Source organism: Geospiza fortis, unplaced genomic scaffold (assembly GCF_000277835.1).
Source record: "Geospiza fortis unplaced genomic scaffold, GeoFor_1.0 scaffold16, whole genome shotgun sequence".
Taxonomy (NCBI): domain Eukaryota; kingdom Metazoa; phylum Chordata; class Aves; order Passeriformes; family Thraupidae; genus Geospiza; species Geospiza fortis.
In genome coordinates this window covers 364,457-381,258 of record NW_005054302.1, presented here as the reverse complement: position 1 = coordinate 381,258, position 16,802 = coordinate 364,457, and the positions used below count along the sequence as shown (strand labels likewise).

The following is a 16,802-nucleotide window of genomic DNA, read 5'->3' as shown; positions in this document are numbered from 1 at the left end:
TAGTAAAGAGCCATTTTTAGCTTCAGATTTTTCCCCACAGGAGTTAGCAGAATCCTGGGACAGCTATTTACACTGTTTAGTGTTTGGATATATGAAACTTGTGTTTTGAGTGATCTTCTGAGTTTTAGCAAATGCACTCCCTAACAAAGTAGCACTGACTTACCTGCACTAAGTAGATTATTATAGGGGTCACATTCATTTTGTCTCCTTACTTTATGTTGTCTAACCATGGCCACACTATGAAATGCCTTGGTCAGGAGAGATAGAGCCAACCTAAAACTCAATAGATTTAATAATAAATATTGTGGCATGAAAAAGGGTTGTATTCTCCTGTTGTCTGAGAACTTGTGCATGCCAGCTTCACCTAAGCTACTGTAACTCACTGGTAAATGTTAGGTACCCTGTCTCTGCCACATCCTTGGTGGCTCCAGCATTATTGCTTCTTCTAACCCAAAACTGAGCTTTTAACTGCAAAGTGGCTTTACACTACAGGTGATTCTTCTCCATTTCTGGAGTGCTGAGAAAATAATGGCTGCTACATTTTCTGGGTACTGTTTTTGGGCAAAATTCACTTTATTGCAGATAAAAATACTAATTTCAGGCTGCACTGTGTCTTGTTCAGAGACATTTCCAGCAGTGTGTCCTTGCCAAAGGAATTTCTCTCCCTTTGAAGTTGCTGCTGTCAGAACCATGGAAAAAATTCATTAAAAATAATGGACTTCTGTCTGACTTCACCTACTCCAAGCCATGCTCACAACTGGACCAATTTTAGGTCAGGATGCTCAGAACCCTTTTGAGCCTCCAAGGATGAAGACTGTATAACCTCTCGGGGTGATCTATGCCAGTGTCATTATAACCTCTGTCATTATAACATTTTTTCCCTCTTACATTCCTTACATTCCTCTTATGTTCCTTATTGCAGCCTGATTTTCTTTTTGCTTCTTTTTCTTTGGCTGAACACCTAGGAGGTGAGTCAGGCTCTGCCTTCTCTATTATTCCCCTTTCTAGGCAGTTGAGAAGAAGAAGCTATTAGGTCAGTCCCATGCTCCAATCTTTCAGGCTAACACAACCCCGACCCTTTGGCCCTATATTCATGCTTTTTATGCCCCAGATCTGTAACCCTCTTGGTAGCCCTTCTGTGGATTCTCTTCAGCCTCAGCAGCCTGAGGCCCCACACGTGGACAGGGTGCTCCAGGTGCCTCGTGCATGCCAAGCAGAGGGCAGGGTCACTCCCTTCACCTGCTGGCCCCTCTCTGGCTAAAGCAGGCCAGCACAGGGTTAACCTTTGCTGCTGCAAGGACACACTGCTGACTCACGTTCAGCTTGTCCTCCACCAGCACTCATCCCCCAACCAGCTCCACCAGCAAAGCTGGAAAGTCTTGAGCAGTTCCTTGGGAGACCACATCCTTCTTCCTTCAGTTTGCAGATGCAGTCAAACTGGAGGAAGGAGGAAGGGAATTTGAAGGTGCTTCCTTTACAGCACCCCATTTTTTTTTAACCTGTTTTCAGTGTTTTGCCTTGAAAGCCCAGCTCTTTGGCACATGCTTCAAAGCCTGAACCTCTTCCCAACTGCACAAGGAGGGAGGGAAAACAAGTGTATGGTTGGGGTAAGTGCAGAGTGGGATTACTGCAAGCTGAAACATTGAACTCAAAACATCCCTTTCTCTTTGGGCTGAGGAGGTGGGGCCTTGCTGGTTTTCAGCTGATCTGTATCTGATAGGTACAGGAGATGCCTGGGGTACAACTTTGGGTGCTAATTAACAGCATTAAAAAAAAAACATAAGCAAAAAGCTATTAAATCCTGTAATTTTATTGTATACAAATTTGATGTTGAAAAATACAATAGAGAAAACAATCTCTAAGTACACAGGCATTTCTGATTGGAATGCATAGCGATAGAGTGCTGTAGCTGAATCTAATTTCTGTTAATTTATGAAAATGGGGGTGCAATCTTTTGGCAGACAATTTGTTCTAAGTGTTTTTGAGCAACATACACAAAATTTTTTAAGTGGAGCAAATTCAATTGTTTACAGAGCAGTGCTGGCTGTGGAGTGCTTGTAGTACACTTTCAGGATCAGTAGCAGCAGGCAGATAAATGCATTAATTGTGCTTCACCTTTCTGAATATTAAGATTTTGCATTCTGCCTTCTGTGCTCTTAGGTGAGAACTCCCCTGCCAGTTCTCCTTGCTGAGCCCTTGGCCTCCACAGACGTGTGGTGCAGGTGGGCATCTGAAATTCCAGCTTCTCACTCAGAGTGGCCTGAGTGGAATAATTGTGTATGTTCCTCCTACCTTACTAATGGAATGAAGTAGGTTTCCAGGTGTTGGAATTATACCTGGAAATCTACTTCATATACTTTACTGAGCCTGATAGCAAAGTAAAAGTGTGAATAAAACCACACTGAGATTGATGCCCTTCAGTTGGTTGTAGTAACTGTTGTAACCAAGCTCCTCTGGTGCAGAGCCCAGTCTGGATTTTAACACAGTTTTCATCCTGACACTGCTTTTTAAAACAAAGTAACAGTGTTTTTTTCTTCCCTTAGATCTGTAGTCACAAGTCATAATTTGTTCTACATTTTGGAAATGTAGATTTCCAAATCTCCAATGTTTGATCTGTATTTTGGAAATACAGTGGCATTTTGGAAATATGGGTCAAATTATCGAAAATGTTTTTTACTGAGGTTAAAGGAAATGAGCAGAATTTCTGATAATGCTTCACATTTGTTTCAGTTTTTGCTGATGGATTGCAGTAATGTTAAGAAATTTTGACTGCAGTAGCATTTCTGAAATTTGACAGTATTACAGAGCTGGTTGTGGTTCAAGCTGAAATGTGCAAATCTAGCAATCTGAAATTTGTGTTCTAAATTCATATTTAGGTATTCAGTTGAGAACTGACACATTTACCTGCTGTTGAATTCAGTAGAATTCAAGAAATTATGTGGAAAGACAGTTTAGCCTTGGCTACACTTGAAGTTAAAACTGAGTTCAGTATCAGCTGTAACTGCTTTATCAGCAGTGGGTAAATTTGCTGGAGTAGACAAAGTTTCTGAGTTTCTGGGTTTTTTGCTCAATAGGAAGCAAATTTATGAACTTTTTTTTTCATGTTTGAGTGTTACAACTAAGTCTATTTATTTCTGTCTCCCAGATGTTTTTTGGAAGCCAGGAAAGATTTAGCAGTCTTAGCAAAAAAAACAATGATCATTTTGGAAACATTTCACAATCCCCTTTCTGTGTCAAGATTTTGTGCTGCACAGAAATAAATTAAGCAGTGTTTTGGGGCCCCACGCATCCACTGTCCAGCTGTTGCAGATTTTATGATGAACTGCAGTTCATGTTTTTGGATAGAGAGGGACATAGTAAGTTTCTGGCTGGGCTCTGTGAGGTGAAGGCACCAGGAAGGATAGGCAGAATCCCTTTGCTGCTCCCTGTGTTCTGAAAGAGAGCAGTAGGAGCTGATGGTGCCTCTCTCACCTTCACTGCAATCTCCTGTTTCCATCAGTGGCACCGTGCCCGGGAGTGCTCAGGGGTGCAGTGGGGCATGTGTGGTGCCCTGCTGCCATCTGGGCAAAAGAAAGAGTGCAGAGGGCTGTCCCCATGCCTCCTGTTTGGGGCTGACCCCTGGGTAATGTCTCAGCATGTAACAGATGGGCTGCGCTGTGGCAGCACGGACTTGATTTGATACATAATTTTTCTTACGCTTGTTTGCACTTGTTTGGGAGGAATCAGTTTTTGCCTTGAGTGTAGTTTTTGTCCAAGAGAACTTCTTTACTGCTTTCCTTCTTGCCATTTTCATTTGCTTTATGGTGCCTTGGGGTGATAAGGGATAATTTTCTCTCCTTTGGGCTTTTGATTTGAGCTTTTCTTGTGCTGCCTGTGTTTTGCTCATGGCTGTGGCAATAAAGATCCAATGGCTTGGGCTGAGGTCTTGCCTTGCTTGATTTACCAGCTCATACTACTTAAAAAGCCAGGATGCCCTTCTCTGATACTGTCTTCACAGTGGCTTTCCCTGAGTTCTGCTGCTTGTTTTTCTTTCCTCAAATTGAACAGCATTGTGCCCCAGAAAGTTTGAGCTGTTCCTAAACCTTTAGCCAGGTGTGCTTGGAATTAAATTTAATTTGGAATTAAAATAAAATCAGATATTTTTTCAAAGGTTAGTTGCTGTGATTATCAATCAGCCTCCCAGTTGCCATTGCTAAGATAGAGACTTCTGCCTTTTGGGGGATAACTAATTAATAGGATTTCTTATATCAGAGTATGTTGTCTTATCCAACAGCGAATATATGAAAGCAAGTAGAAATGTAAAAATAAAGAAGTCTTGAAAAAAAACTATTCAGGCTTATGCCTGGTGGAGACTTGATTGATGTTAATAGTGAAAATAATCTGTCAGTTTTGATAATGAACATCTTTAATCCCAAAATCTTGTACTCCTTTGAAATAGCCATCAGCAGGATACTTTCCATATAATGTACTTTGGGAATTCGGCCCTCGCAGGTGATAAATTATTAGAGTATTATATTACAAAATGCAGTTTTGACAAAACCCCCCCACCAAACTCATACATTTACCATTTTCTTAAGAAAATAAAATTATATATATTATTTGGGAAGGTTTTTGATGAGTTTTCATTGAAGACATACTGAACCCCACAGAGTAACTGGAGACAAACTACAAAGCTGTACAAAAATGTCTGCTTGTGCATTGCCATTGCCATGGCAGGAAAAATTGTGGGTGTGTTCCCCAGGGAGACCATGAAAACGCAGGTTTCTTTAGCCAAGAGCACGTGGTTGTGGTTGTTTCCATCCTCAGTAGGCCCTGTGAGATTAACCACGGCAGTGCTGAAGAGGGGTGTTCAGCCAGAGGAGAAGCAGTGCATTCCCTTTGCTCCATCTGCTGTGTTGTTGTCCTCCAGCTGCCATACACAGACAGTTGAGGATGCATGGAAGTGCTTCTAACAGGGAACATCTCCTTCGGGTTTTTTTCAGTGTATTCAGAAAGGAAAGTTGCACTTGCAAGCCAATTACACATCATGGCATTGCCAGCTGCTGCAGTGATTTCCAGGGCTGGAGTCTCATGCTGGCAGCTTATTTTTCAGTCCTGTTGTTTCATGTGCTGCCACCTCCCCTCCTTTGGGAAGTGCAGTAATCCGTGGCTCTCTCTGGGCTTTGTATGGGTCCAATCCGGCCAGCTTGAACCCAAGCCCACATGGACTTGCATAGACGAAAGGATAAAAGACACAGAAGCGCTCTTCCCCAGGTGGGAGCGAGTATCCTGTTTATTGGCTTGAGGCAGAGCATGGCTGACCACAGCCACCACCCAGGCAGGAAAGAGGGTGTAGCACCCTTGCAGGGCATTTTATACCCAAGGAAGGGGGCGGGGAAAGAGGACCGTGGCCAATGGGATGCCACTGGGGAGGGGTGAGGGGAGGGGCCACCTGTGGGATGGACCACCAGGGGATACAGAAACGGGGGGAGGGGTATCTGAGGGAGAAACCATGTGAAAGGGAGGGGGGATATACCATCCATGTGGCCTGACACACCCAGTAAAATTTTCCCATCACCAGTGCAAAGACAACTAAATAAACTATTTAGTGCGATACAACAGGGAAGGTGAAGGGACAACCTTGCTTTAGCACCTTTACCTTTGGCTGTGCTTTCAGTAGTGTTGCATGTGGTGGTGATTTCCAGCAAACTGGAAGTGATGCTGCTTCCAAGGGATCTCTCAGGTGTGTTGTATAAGGAAATTGTTTTACTGAAGGCTTGATCCAAAAATCTCTCTGGAAATACAGGGAAGAGGGCCAAAAAGAAATGGCTCATCCTAAGTCTAGTGAAAGCAAGAACCTCCGCTGGGCTTGTTGTCACCCTGTTACTTAAGAAAGTAAGAATACTGATTTGGGTAGGGGAAGTAACCTTTCTGTGTTACCTGATTTGCCGTGTGAAAAATCTTGGCAAGATGAAGTAAATTCGAAATATTATTTGGAACTGAAAATGAAAATGTTTGATTTAGAAAATTTTGAAACTAAATATGGCAAATGTTTGAAGTCTATTTTGCTCATAATAATTTTTATAAAATTTGATAGACCAGCATAAATTGGTTAGATGGACCATTGATCAATTGATTTGGTTTGATAGACTAGCATAAATTTATTAATTATTTTGATAGAATGAAGTCTGTTTTATTATTGAATAAAAATTAAAGTATAACAGAAAAAATTGCCTTGGCCTATGAAACCATAAGTTGTTCTATCTTCAGTTTTTATAATTATACTTATAAAGGTATAAAATATGCAATCATGTAAATAATGAAATAATTAAAAATTATTGACTATAGAGACATTAGAAACACTAAAAGACCGAAATTCTGGAAATGCTACAGAGCTGCACTCTACAAAAGCTTTTAATATCTTCAAATATTTTCAGTTTTACTTTTGAATCAGAACTGCCTTCCTGCCACTTTCTAGTGTGTAAAAATTTAACATTTGCTCTATCATCTCTTCTCTGCCTATGTTCTCATTGCTTGTCAGGCAGAAAGCTGTCTCTCTGAAGTACTGTCCTCTTCATGACAGACAGCAACATTTCCACAGGATCTGCCAAAGATGAGATTATGCTGTAATTTCCTCAAACAGCTGTGTCTGCTTTGTTATGAATAGAAGCTGTCGGGGACTGTATCCAAATCTTTAGTTCTCACCCTTCTAAATCACATTAACAGAATTATCACATGCCTGGATGAGCACTTTTCTACCACTTTTAATTAATTCCAATTGTATGTTACCCACTCCAAAAGGTTTATTGGCTCTTTTTTTTTAATATCCTGCTATCAGCTTTCAGCTTCTGTCACCATCAGAAATAGTTCTTCATGAAGATTTGGGCTTCCCAAGGAGATATTCCCACCTCCTTTCCATCCAGTGCTGTATTTGTTTCATCTGTGGGCTCAGCTCTTGGCAGCCTGCAGGGCTGGCATTGGATGTGGTGGTATCTTGTCTCCCAGAGAAGGCCTCAGTGAAGCTCTGCCTGGTTTGCCAATCCTCCCCGGTGGCATTTCTTGGGACAACTGTGCATTTCAGGAGGCATCTGTTCCATTTTCTGTAGTAACTGTAAAAGCTGCATCTGTTTCCCACCTTATACGAATATATCCCTCATCTGCTTTCCTCCATCTCCCTGCATCACTGCACTGGTCACACAACAGCAGTGTCTTCCTCGTGGGCCCAGATTTCTTCCTGAGGGTCTTTTTCTGCAGGAGTTTATCTGTGGGTGTTGTAATGCATCCAAGACTCTCATCCTTTGGATGTGTGCTGCTTGTGCAGAGGGCAGCAGAGCTGGAGATTGTGCTCAGCCCTTGTCCAGGATGCTCCGGGAGTTTAAAAACTTAGAGCTCTTGATCATGATAGCCTCTCTGAGGGAAATGGATGGCGATTTCTCACTTTGTGCTTTGAACTGAGTTGTGATCAAGCAGTTGTAGCTGCCTTCTGTGAGGACAAACACCACATTAGGCCTCCAGACTGCTCCCTGAATCATTGCCAAGTGGGCTGGTGCACAGGTTCCCTCCATATATCATAATATCATAGAGTGGTTTGGGTTGAATGGGGCCTTAAAGATTTTCTAGTTCCAACTCCCTACCATGGGCCTTTCCATTGATCAGGTTGTTTGAAGCCCTGTCCAACCTGACCTTGCACACTTCCAAGGATGCAGCAACCACAGCTTCCCTGGGCAACCTATTCCAGTGCCTCACCACTCTCACAGTAAAGAATTTTTCCCTAATATCTGATCTAAATCTCTCTTCTTTTAGTTTAAAACTATTTCTCCTTGTCCTATGAATATCTGCTCTTGTAAAATGTCATTTTCCCTCCTTTTTATAGGCTTCCTTTAAGTACTAAAAGGCTGCAATGAGGTCTCTCTGGAACCCTCTCTGCTTCAGGTGAACAACCTGCCTGTGTAATCCTATTTCCTGGGCAGCACGACCCACTACCCCATTGGGTTGAGAGCTTTTGCCTTGCAGGAGTGGGCAGCTGATGGGGGATGCTGGCCCATGGCTGACCTTTCACAGGCTACTGGCTCTGCCCCAGCAATTTACAAATTCATTGTTTTCTGTTGTTTGGGGTTTTTTTTGTTTTATTTTGTTTTATGGTAGTAGCAAGAGGAATCAGTTCAGTGGCAGATGGTTAATGAAGTGTTCAGGTGCTTCTCATACACATGGTACTGAAAGAGAAATCAGTCTAAGCCATGTTACCAGAACACCCAGATGTTTTTGGTGTATCTTGCTGTAAATATTCTGGGTTTAGACTCTCAGTACTGGGATGGGTAAGCAGCTGTAACAGCCTGCATTAGGAAATGTTTATAGAGGAAGTAAAATTCTCAACATGTTTCAGGTTTTATTTCTTTATTTCCATTTTTATTCGTACACGTGCTTTGATAATTCCTTTGCATATCTCATAATTATTGCTGTTTTATTTTTGTGGCAAATTGAAAACAGAACAACCAGTATTGTGGAGTTCTTCACAATTTTTCTTTTTTCAATTCCTATTGAGGATAACAATATTTCTACACTGCTTGTTTAACCAAAAAAAACACTGCTGTTACTATTCAGAAATGGGCTGCTGCATTCTTTTTCCAGCCAGTTTTATTTTACAAACTTGAGCTCTGCTGATGCAGTCTCTGCTGCATGTCCTGGGGCAAAAATCATCCAGCTCAGCTTCTCCTTCCTCCTAATGTCTCCAGAGGTTAGGGTGAGACCTGCTGGCCAAATGTGACTTGGAGTGTAGCGGAGGAACTGCAATATCAGATGGGAAGAAACTCTTGTAGACTTCTTTCCTAGATCATCATTAAACGGGCTTAGGTTTAAAATAGGATCTCATAAGAGATAGACATCTTAGAAGGAACCTGATATGGCTGGAGTTAAACAGAAGTATTTCATTGTGTTTCTGGCTCCTTGAACTTTTCTTCTCCCTGTGGGGTTCATAGCTAAACATAATCTGGTGGATATAATTTTGTTCCACTGTCTAGCATGTTCACATCACTTTGTAAAGGGTTTTTGTTTTGGTTTTTTTTCCACAAATACAGTTATAGATCCTGCCAAGATGCGGTGACATGGAGAGCTATGACTTCATTTTCTACTCTCAGTGGTTCAGAGCGGATATTTTTACATTATACAGTATCAAGAAAATTTTATCCATATAAATCCTTACACATGTCAAGTTCAGTCTTGAAGATTGCAGACATGTTTCTTGTCCAGAGTCCCTAGTGATGTGCTGCTAAGTGATGTAGTGTTGTCTTTGTTGGGCTTGAGACTCCTCTTACTCCCTTCTCCTGTTCTGAGGAGGGCATCTGAAGTTAGGAGGTTCATGTCCCTCTCATCTCAGAGCATTCCTGTACAGCAGGAAGTGACTTCAGATGTGTGTATGTCAGCCAACATCAGTCAAGGGAGGTGAGTAATAAAACATAGAGGAAGAGCCAGCAGAACCCAGACACAGCTGAGTCTTTTCATCTCACTGACTACAAAGAGCATAGTGAAGTTGAGTCTGGACAGTGCCATTTAAAATAAACTATCTTGCAGAAAACTCAAGCCAAAACTTCTTAAATAGCATCTATTTACAGAAGAATTATCAAATCTAAGGTCCCAAATGTAACACAAAACCATGTATCTTACTTCCAAATGGGCCTATCACAATATGTAAATGTTCAACACATTGACTAAACCAAGCTTCAAAGTTTGTATTCCCTAATAGGAAAATACATTATATTTTTATTTTAATTTAGTAGGAGTCTTGTATGTTCTATAGCAGAACCTTGTATTATTTACTAGCTGTGTAGTTATTGTAATGGTAGTCATAAAACACATTACAAAGTTAACCAGACAATATTCTGAAAAAAAGAAAATATCATTGGGTAATTGTATGGGTGTTAATTGTAATGTAAGAATGTAATGGATTCTTCAAGTCTTTGACATCCCTAATCTGAGGCTGGATGTCACAAAAAGAGATGGAATTGGAATGCTGGGTGCATAGAGTTCATCCTTGTCAGCTTTAAGGGGTTAGTCTCAACTGGCAGCATCCTGAGGTTGAGCAGAGCCCTGTGTTTGAGGATGGCCGGGTCTTTCCTGACCTTCATGTTAATAAATTTGTACTAGCAACGTTAGCCGAAAGTGCTTGGTGTGGTCTCTGAGGCACACCAGCATGGTCTCTCTGCACACTGTGTGAGAAGATGCTTTCAGAGAACACAGGGACCCAGACTGGCGCCCAGATACTGTCGACAGAGCCCTGGACTGATTCTGCACTTCTGATTAGTGCCCCTGTGAGCCCCTGGCTAGAAACCTAGCACAGCTGGGAGTATCACAAGTGCTTTGAATTCCAGCTTCTGGGAAATGTGGAGCATGTTCCAGTTTCCAGTGTCCATGTTTCTTTATGATGAAGGGTATGAACACACAGGCTGCAAGAAATATCTCAGAGAGTGAATATAGGCATGAAATAGATAGAAATCTCACTTTCATCTTGTTGGAGGTGATAGAAGACAAAATCTGAGTTCCCAAAGCCAAACGTTTGAGGGAGCCAAAAAGAGATGCATGTATTTGGATTGGTGTATAATCCTCTATATTTAAAAATACACACACTCATCTGTCTCAGAAAAATATAATTTTTCTTTGCAGGCCTCCAGCTGTAGCTTTTGCTTTCTTAGAATCTATAGATCTGGCTAAGAAATGTTGAAGAGGGTGGGGTGTTGGTGCAAGAATAGCAGTGATTTCTACAAGGCAAGGAGAGAAACCCATAAACAACTTCTGTGGACCTGGAATTTTATTATTGATGACTAATCTGTACAGTGATGCTTTAAATGCTTCAGTAGCCACTCTTGGTGTAATAATTGTTGAAGCAATATGCAAATGTTTAGACCCTCAAGACTGGATCCCACCCTCACCTGGCTATTTTTGTCTATTTCCAGTTGTGAACCTATGTGTCTTAAAAACAGTAACAACCACTCCTCTAACCAGGACAGTTTTTGCTGTGTAACTTCTCGAGTCAGAGATCTGTGCTGCACTAAGAGCTTTTGCTGGGAGCAAAGCTGTAACTGAAACAGCATTTAAAGTGTTTGAAAACACTCTGTCCTGGGGTTATACCTGGGAGTGCTGTTGGTTTTAAGTTTGATTTAGTTACCATGATTCCTGACATCAGTGTAATGTTGTCTGTTTGGGTTTTTGTTTTATTTGTGTTTGGGTTTTTTTTCCCCCTTAGGTTGGCTGGATTAACTGGCTCTCATTCAGAGGGAACTTGGCAGATCTATTTTGCTTTTGTTGAACCTCTCTACAGCACATCATAAAGATTTCCTAGGTCCAGGAGCTGCAGAAAAGACAACTGAGCAGCAGAAAAATGTGACTCTGAGAAGAGACTTCAAGCCTTCCGATGATGAATTTTCTACTGATCAGTTCTAACTTAAATATATAACTGAAGCATGCATAAAAGTTAACCTGATAGGGAAAAACACCTTCTCATTAATTAGAACTGCCAAAAAAAAAAAAAAAAAAAAAAAAGAGCAGTCACTTGAAGCTTCAAAATGAGTGCTCCACTAATTCCAAACAAGTCATGTTTTTCCCAGCTTCACGACAGCCACGGTGAAATAAGAAACAACAATGAAAGCATAGTGAATGTTGGGGATACCAATGCCAACCAAATTGTAACAAAAGTTAGAGCCACTGATGGGGATGTTAAGAAACATGATTTAACAGATGAGAGTGGGAATTTGTACTCTGGAGGAACAGAGAAAGTGACTCATCTGCCTACAGAGCAGAATAAACTTCTGACCTTCAAAGACTCTCGAACCTGTCACACCAGTGCGCAGGAGAGTAAGCTGCCCTCCACCACAAGCAGGGAAATGGGGAAAGATTGCAGGACCAGCGAAGCTAAGGATATATCAAGGCATATCAGGATTAGCCGAGGACAAAGTCTGTCCAATTTAAAAAGTAGCACAAATGATGCCAACCTGGAGGTTGTCTCCAAAGGTAATATTGACTTCACCCAGAACATTCCTAAGGGAAAAATGTCCAGGACTGTGGAGGTGGAGAGAATAAAAAGGCTTTCTTTGGGAAGACCAAGTAAATTTTCTCCTCAGCCTGAAACATTTGCAAAAGACGGCGTTGGTCGCGTGTCGTGCAAGCGTCTGCTTTCTGCATCATTGGACTCCATTGACAGGTCTCACCACTTAGTAGGAAGTACAGAGAAATCCCAAAAAACATCCACGGATCATTTTCTTGGGATGGTGTTTTGTCCACTTGACAATACCTCAGAGGAAAAGACTGTATTTTATTCCACACCGTCTACCTCAGGGAACAAGAAAACAAGTAAACCAGAAAATGTACCAAATGTTAGCATTGAAAGCACATTGCATACTTCTCATTCTCAACATTCAGCTGTTAAGCTCAATGAAGTTGCTAGTAAATCAGAAGCACAATTAGGTCAGGGTGATAAAAGCAAAAAACTGGAGCTTAGGACTGCACCATCTCTACAATATAAAAATACCTGTCCACAAAAGATAGAGAGAATTATGCTGGTAGAGTTCCTGGGGTGTCCAAGAGCTGAAAATACAGCAGTGCAGGAACAGAAAAGCTCTGGGTCTGACATGTCAAAATTTCAAGTATCCCGTTTTCACGACACCTGTAATAGAGTAGAGGACCCATTGTCAAGCCAGATAGTAACCCATCCTGATGATAAATTGCAAAATGATAACATCGCCAACAGTAGGGAAGGAAGAGGAAGCAATGACAGTGACAGCAGGGCAACCAGCCAGGCTGGTGAGGAATATTTTACTGATGAGGAAATGGAAACAATATTTCCACTCACCTGTGGTAGTAAATCCAGCATCAAAGTGACACTGAGAAAAAACAAAAATTTGCATGAAGTTGACACAGGTTGTGCTGAAACAGTTGGTGAACAGATATCTCCTATACATGATATTAATCCACCTGACAGCAAACCCTTGGAAGTTAATGAGAATAAACTGATGCTAGTCAAAGAAAGCACAGAGGATGCTGTTGTGCCTGCTTCTGATCCGTCAGATCGTCACAGAGCGCGCAGTGCAGAGACAGTGTCAAGCCAACGACCTGACAGTCACAGCAATGATGTGGAAACCTCAAATGTTTCAGTTTCAAGTAAAGAAACAGCTAATGTAGAGAAACAGCCTCCAGAGGAAGCCCCAGAGAGCTGTAATATTCCAACAAAGGCTGATGTCTTTTTATGTGTCCCAACTCCTGTGCACCCAATGGCAACGCCGGATGTTAATGGTCAGCCCACACTATCAAACAGTAATTTGAAGGACCTTTATGCACTTCATGATGACAAATTGTCACCCTCCTCAGTCCTACCTCCCACTGACAGCACACAGTTGTTAAACTTATCCCCTAAAGTGCCTATCAAGACTGCTTGCAGCAGCGCCATCCCAAAACCTATCCTGGTCCACCCCAAGGGCTCTGTCACAGATAAGGCTGGTGTGGACAGTGACTGCAGTGAAAAGCTGGAAGAAGGCATTGAGATGAAGCCTGCCATCCCCCGGCCCAAACCTGTGAGACCGAAGATCATCACGTACATTAGGAGAAGCCCTCGTTCGATGGAGCAGCTTGACCCCTTGTTCGCGCCAGCGGGGCTGCCCTTCGACGGCGCCGCATGCAGCGTGCCCGTCCCTGCCGAGCAGAAGGCGTCCAGCGGAGGGGAGCCAAAGCCCGCCAGTGTCCTCTATGACAAATTCAAACCTGACCTCCAGAAGCCAAGGCTCTTTGGTTCTGGACTAGTAGTGTCAGGAATTAGGCCCCCGGGTCATCACTTTGGTCCAATGAACGAGAAGTTTCTGCAGGAGGTGAGTTTCTGCAGCTTAGACAGCTGCTTTTGTGTGCCAAGTGGTGATTGTTGGCTTATTTGCTGCTGCCAGAAGTTAGTTCTCAAACCTCAAATAAAAAATAAATCCTAAAACAATGTGTGATCATTAGGAATAAACCTACCTAACTGTTTCTGGCACTGACCCTGTTGCGCTATCTTAGCTGTTACTGGAAGTTGTTACTGTGTTCTTCCAGTATTTTCCAGCAAATTGATCACCTGCTAGTATTATAAATAGGGATGTTTAGAAAGAAAAAGACATGTTGAATTGAAGAAATTTTTTTTTTTTTGCTTCCCAAAGACTAGCTTTGGGAAATGATGGTAATTTGCCCATAGAGACTCTTCCTTCCTAATGGGAAAGTTGGCAGGTTTTTGTAGACAGAGCACTAGAAGTGCAAACTAATTCCATTCTGTTTAGCTGTATGGAAACCCAGGGACTATCAGAGCTCATTTTGGATTTTATATATATAATACAAAAGAAGATTTACTTTTCACTAATTTTAATGCTGTCTCTTACACTGACCTGCACCTGAAAAAGGATTTCTTCTTGTCCCTGGAAAGCCATCCTAAGCAGCCAAAATGTGATGGAAGTCCCTCTAGACACCTCTGGCTCCAGATATCTCACTGTGTTTCTGCCTTGTTAAACTGGGCAGGAGCCTTGGGTTCCCAAAATCCCTACTGGGAGATGAACACAGTGGAGGAAGGATGAGGTTGCTTGGTTGGTGGAGGAAGGACAGGGAAGACCAAGCTGTGTCTGTCATGTGCTCTTGCATCCACTGCTTGGGATCTGAGGTAGTTCAACAATCAAGCTTTTATACAAACACTGAAGATAACACGAGTGATTTTATTTGAATGAGTCTTTAAAAAAAGGATAGGGTTTTTTGCTCTGTGTCTTGTGGTGTTATTAAGGCTATTTTACTCCCTAACTCATTCTATATACGGTATAGATCCAAGGAACAGCATTGAAATAAAAAAATTTAGTGACTCAGTCAAAAGGTGGCAAATATCCAAATTAAGATACTATGTGTGAGTGTAGATTGACCCTTATGGCATATTAACTAGAAACCTACTGAAATGAGCAAAGATTATAATTATTTCTTATCACAAACACAGAAAGAACAATACTTGCTGTCCTTTTTCCTTTAACTTCAGTTTTCAGCTCTGTCCCTTGTATTTTATGTCCAGGGAATGAATTATTAAAGTCTTTGGGAGATTGTCTATTCCAGCCATCATGAATATATTTTCACAATTGCCTTGTATGATGAGGGAAAATTACTAGGTTACTGCTGTTGAATGCATGGCAATGTAATGAAAGCCAAAATGACCCAGACTGTGCACTGGCTGTTTCACTGTTTATAGGGTGGCATGACCCTCTGAAGACCACAGGTGTCTGTGAGAATTGGGGTTCAGATATCAGGCAGGATCAGCAGACACATCAGTGAACAAAGGACAGATTTCTGAGCTCTGCAGAGGACTGATTTCAGCATGATAAGGATTCAGGTTGTGGCAAGTCTGCAGTGTGATTTTGTCCAGACTAGGGCTAGAAGTAGGACACTTATCAGCTGGAGAGGATCTTCCCCTATTCCTCCAAGAAATATGACTTTTGATGGGTATTTCAACAAGGGAATATTTGAACCCAAGCAAACTGCTTCTTCAGAGAAGCTGCACTGACTGGAGAAGAGGCTGAGAAGAAAAAGTCAAACTGTGGTTTGCATTACGAGTTTGCATTAGGCCAGGATTCAGAATCTGATAGCAGAAGATGAAATCTGCTTTCTTGGACTGCCACCTTAAAAACCTGGCTGTCCTGCCAGCTGGAGGAATACAAAGGGGCCTGATTGGGTTCAGTATGAATCAAGAGAAAGGAAAATGATCAGTCCATGAAGGTGAACAGATGCTTAAAAGAGCAGCTGTGCACAGTATGGGTTAGTAGCAGATGAGCGATGTGTAATCCAAAAGAAACCAATTAGGATGCATTGAAATAGATCCAAATCACTGAGCTGAAGGGAGAATGTGGAAGACTCAGAGGTTTTGGAGACAAGGAGACTCTGGCACAATGGCCACTGTCTTGGTTAGAGAAAAAGAATCCTACATTGACCTATTTCACACATCCAGTATTGTCTTTGGAGAGCTCTGATTAGCATTTTGTAGCTCCTTGTATAGCTATGATAGTGTTAATAGTTGTAATCTCTAAGCATCATTCAGCTAAGTGGTAGGAACAATTAAATATCTCTCTGGGTGCCAGGTATAGAAGAAATAGGAAGGTGCCATCTTGGGCAGGAGACTCCAAGAAAAGGTCTGCACAACTCTATGAGAAATATTCAAGGACTGTCTCTGTGCAGAGGGAAATCTTCAGGGCTTCTTGATCTGCCTGTGCCAAAGCCCACTCAGGGCAGCTCAGACAAAAATCCCAACTCCAGCATGAAGGCAGTCCAGCTCTTCTGAGGACCATAGTGGAATTGAGTTAAGGCTGAATGGGCAAAATAAAAGAAAACCTCTCAAGGTGAAATGCAAAATGCTTAAGAAAACCAGTCCTTTTCCAGGGCAGGTCACTGCTGTCCACATCCTTGATCACAACATGATCCTCATCTCATTGTGGACCTCACCCTCTTCTAGTCAGCGCCAGCAGGTGTTTGTGGGCTCTTTGTTCTCCCAGTTACCTCTGTGGAAAGTTACAGGGCAAATCAAGTTACAGGCACCCTAAGACTGTAGCTGTCCTAGTGAATTGAACAGTGGAATGACATGGCCTCCAAGGCTCAGGACAGGTTGACTGCTGGACTGGGAGCATGCTTCCCAGCTCAGGATCAGCTCTGCCAGAGCGTGCTCACCCAGAGGCTGCTGCCAAGGACCAGCATGGATCAGCCTGGTCTGCAGATGGAGAGTTTACCCATACAGGTGCTGTCTGTGCACTGTCAGATAGTGGTCACTGGCCACTTTATTCATTGTTTTATGGCTGCTACCA

The 16,802-nt window shown here is 42.2% G+C and overlaps 1 protein-coding gene across 1 annotated transcript in view; it reads left to right on the top strand.

Annotated features, from left to right (window-relative positions):
• Positions 1 to 16,802, top strand: part of MTUS2 (microtubule associated scaffold protein 2) — a 256,506-nt gene that overhangs the window by 83,882 nt on the left and 155,822 nt on the right. The window contains exon 4 of the mRNA XM_031065999.1: positions 11,216 to 13,826. Within this exon, the coding sequence (XP_030921859.1) occupies positions 11,535 to 13,826 (2,292 nt within the window). The 5' untranslated portion in view covers positions 11,216 to 11,534. The remainder of the gene's footprint in view (positions 1 to 11,215; positions 13,827 to 16,802) is intronic.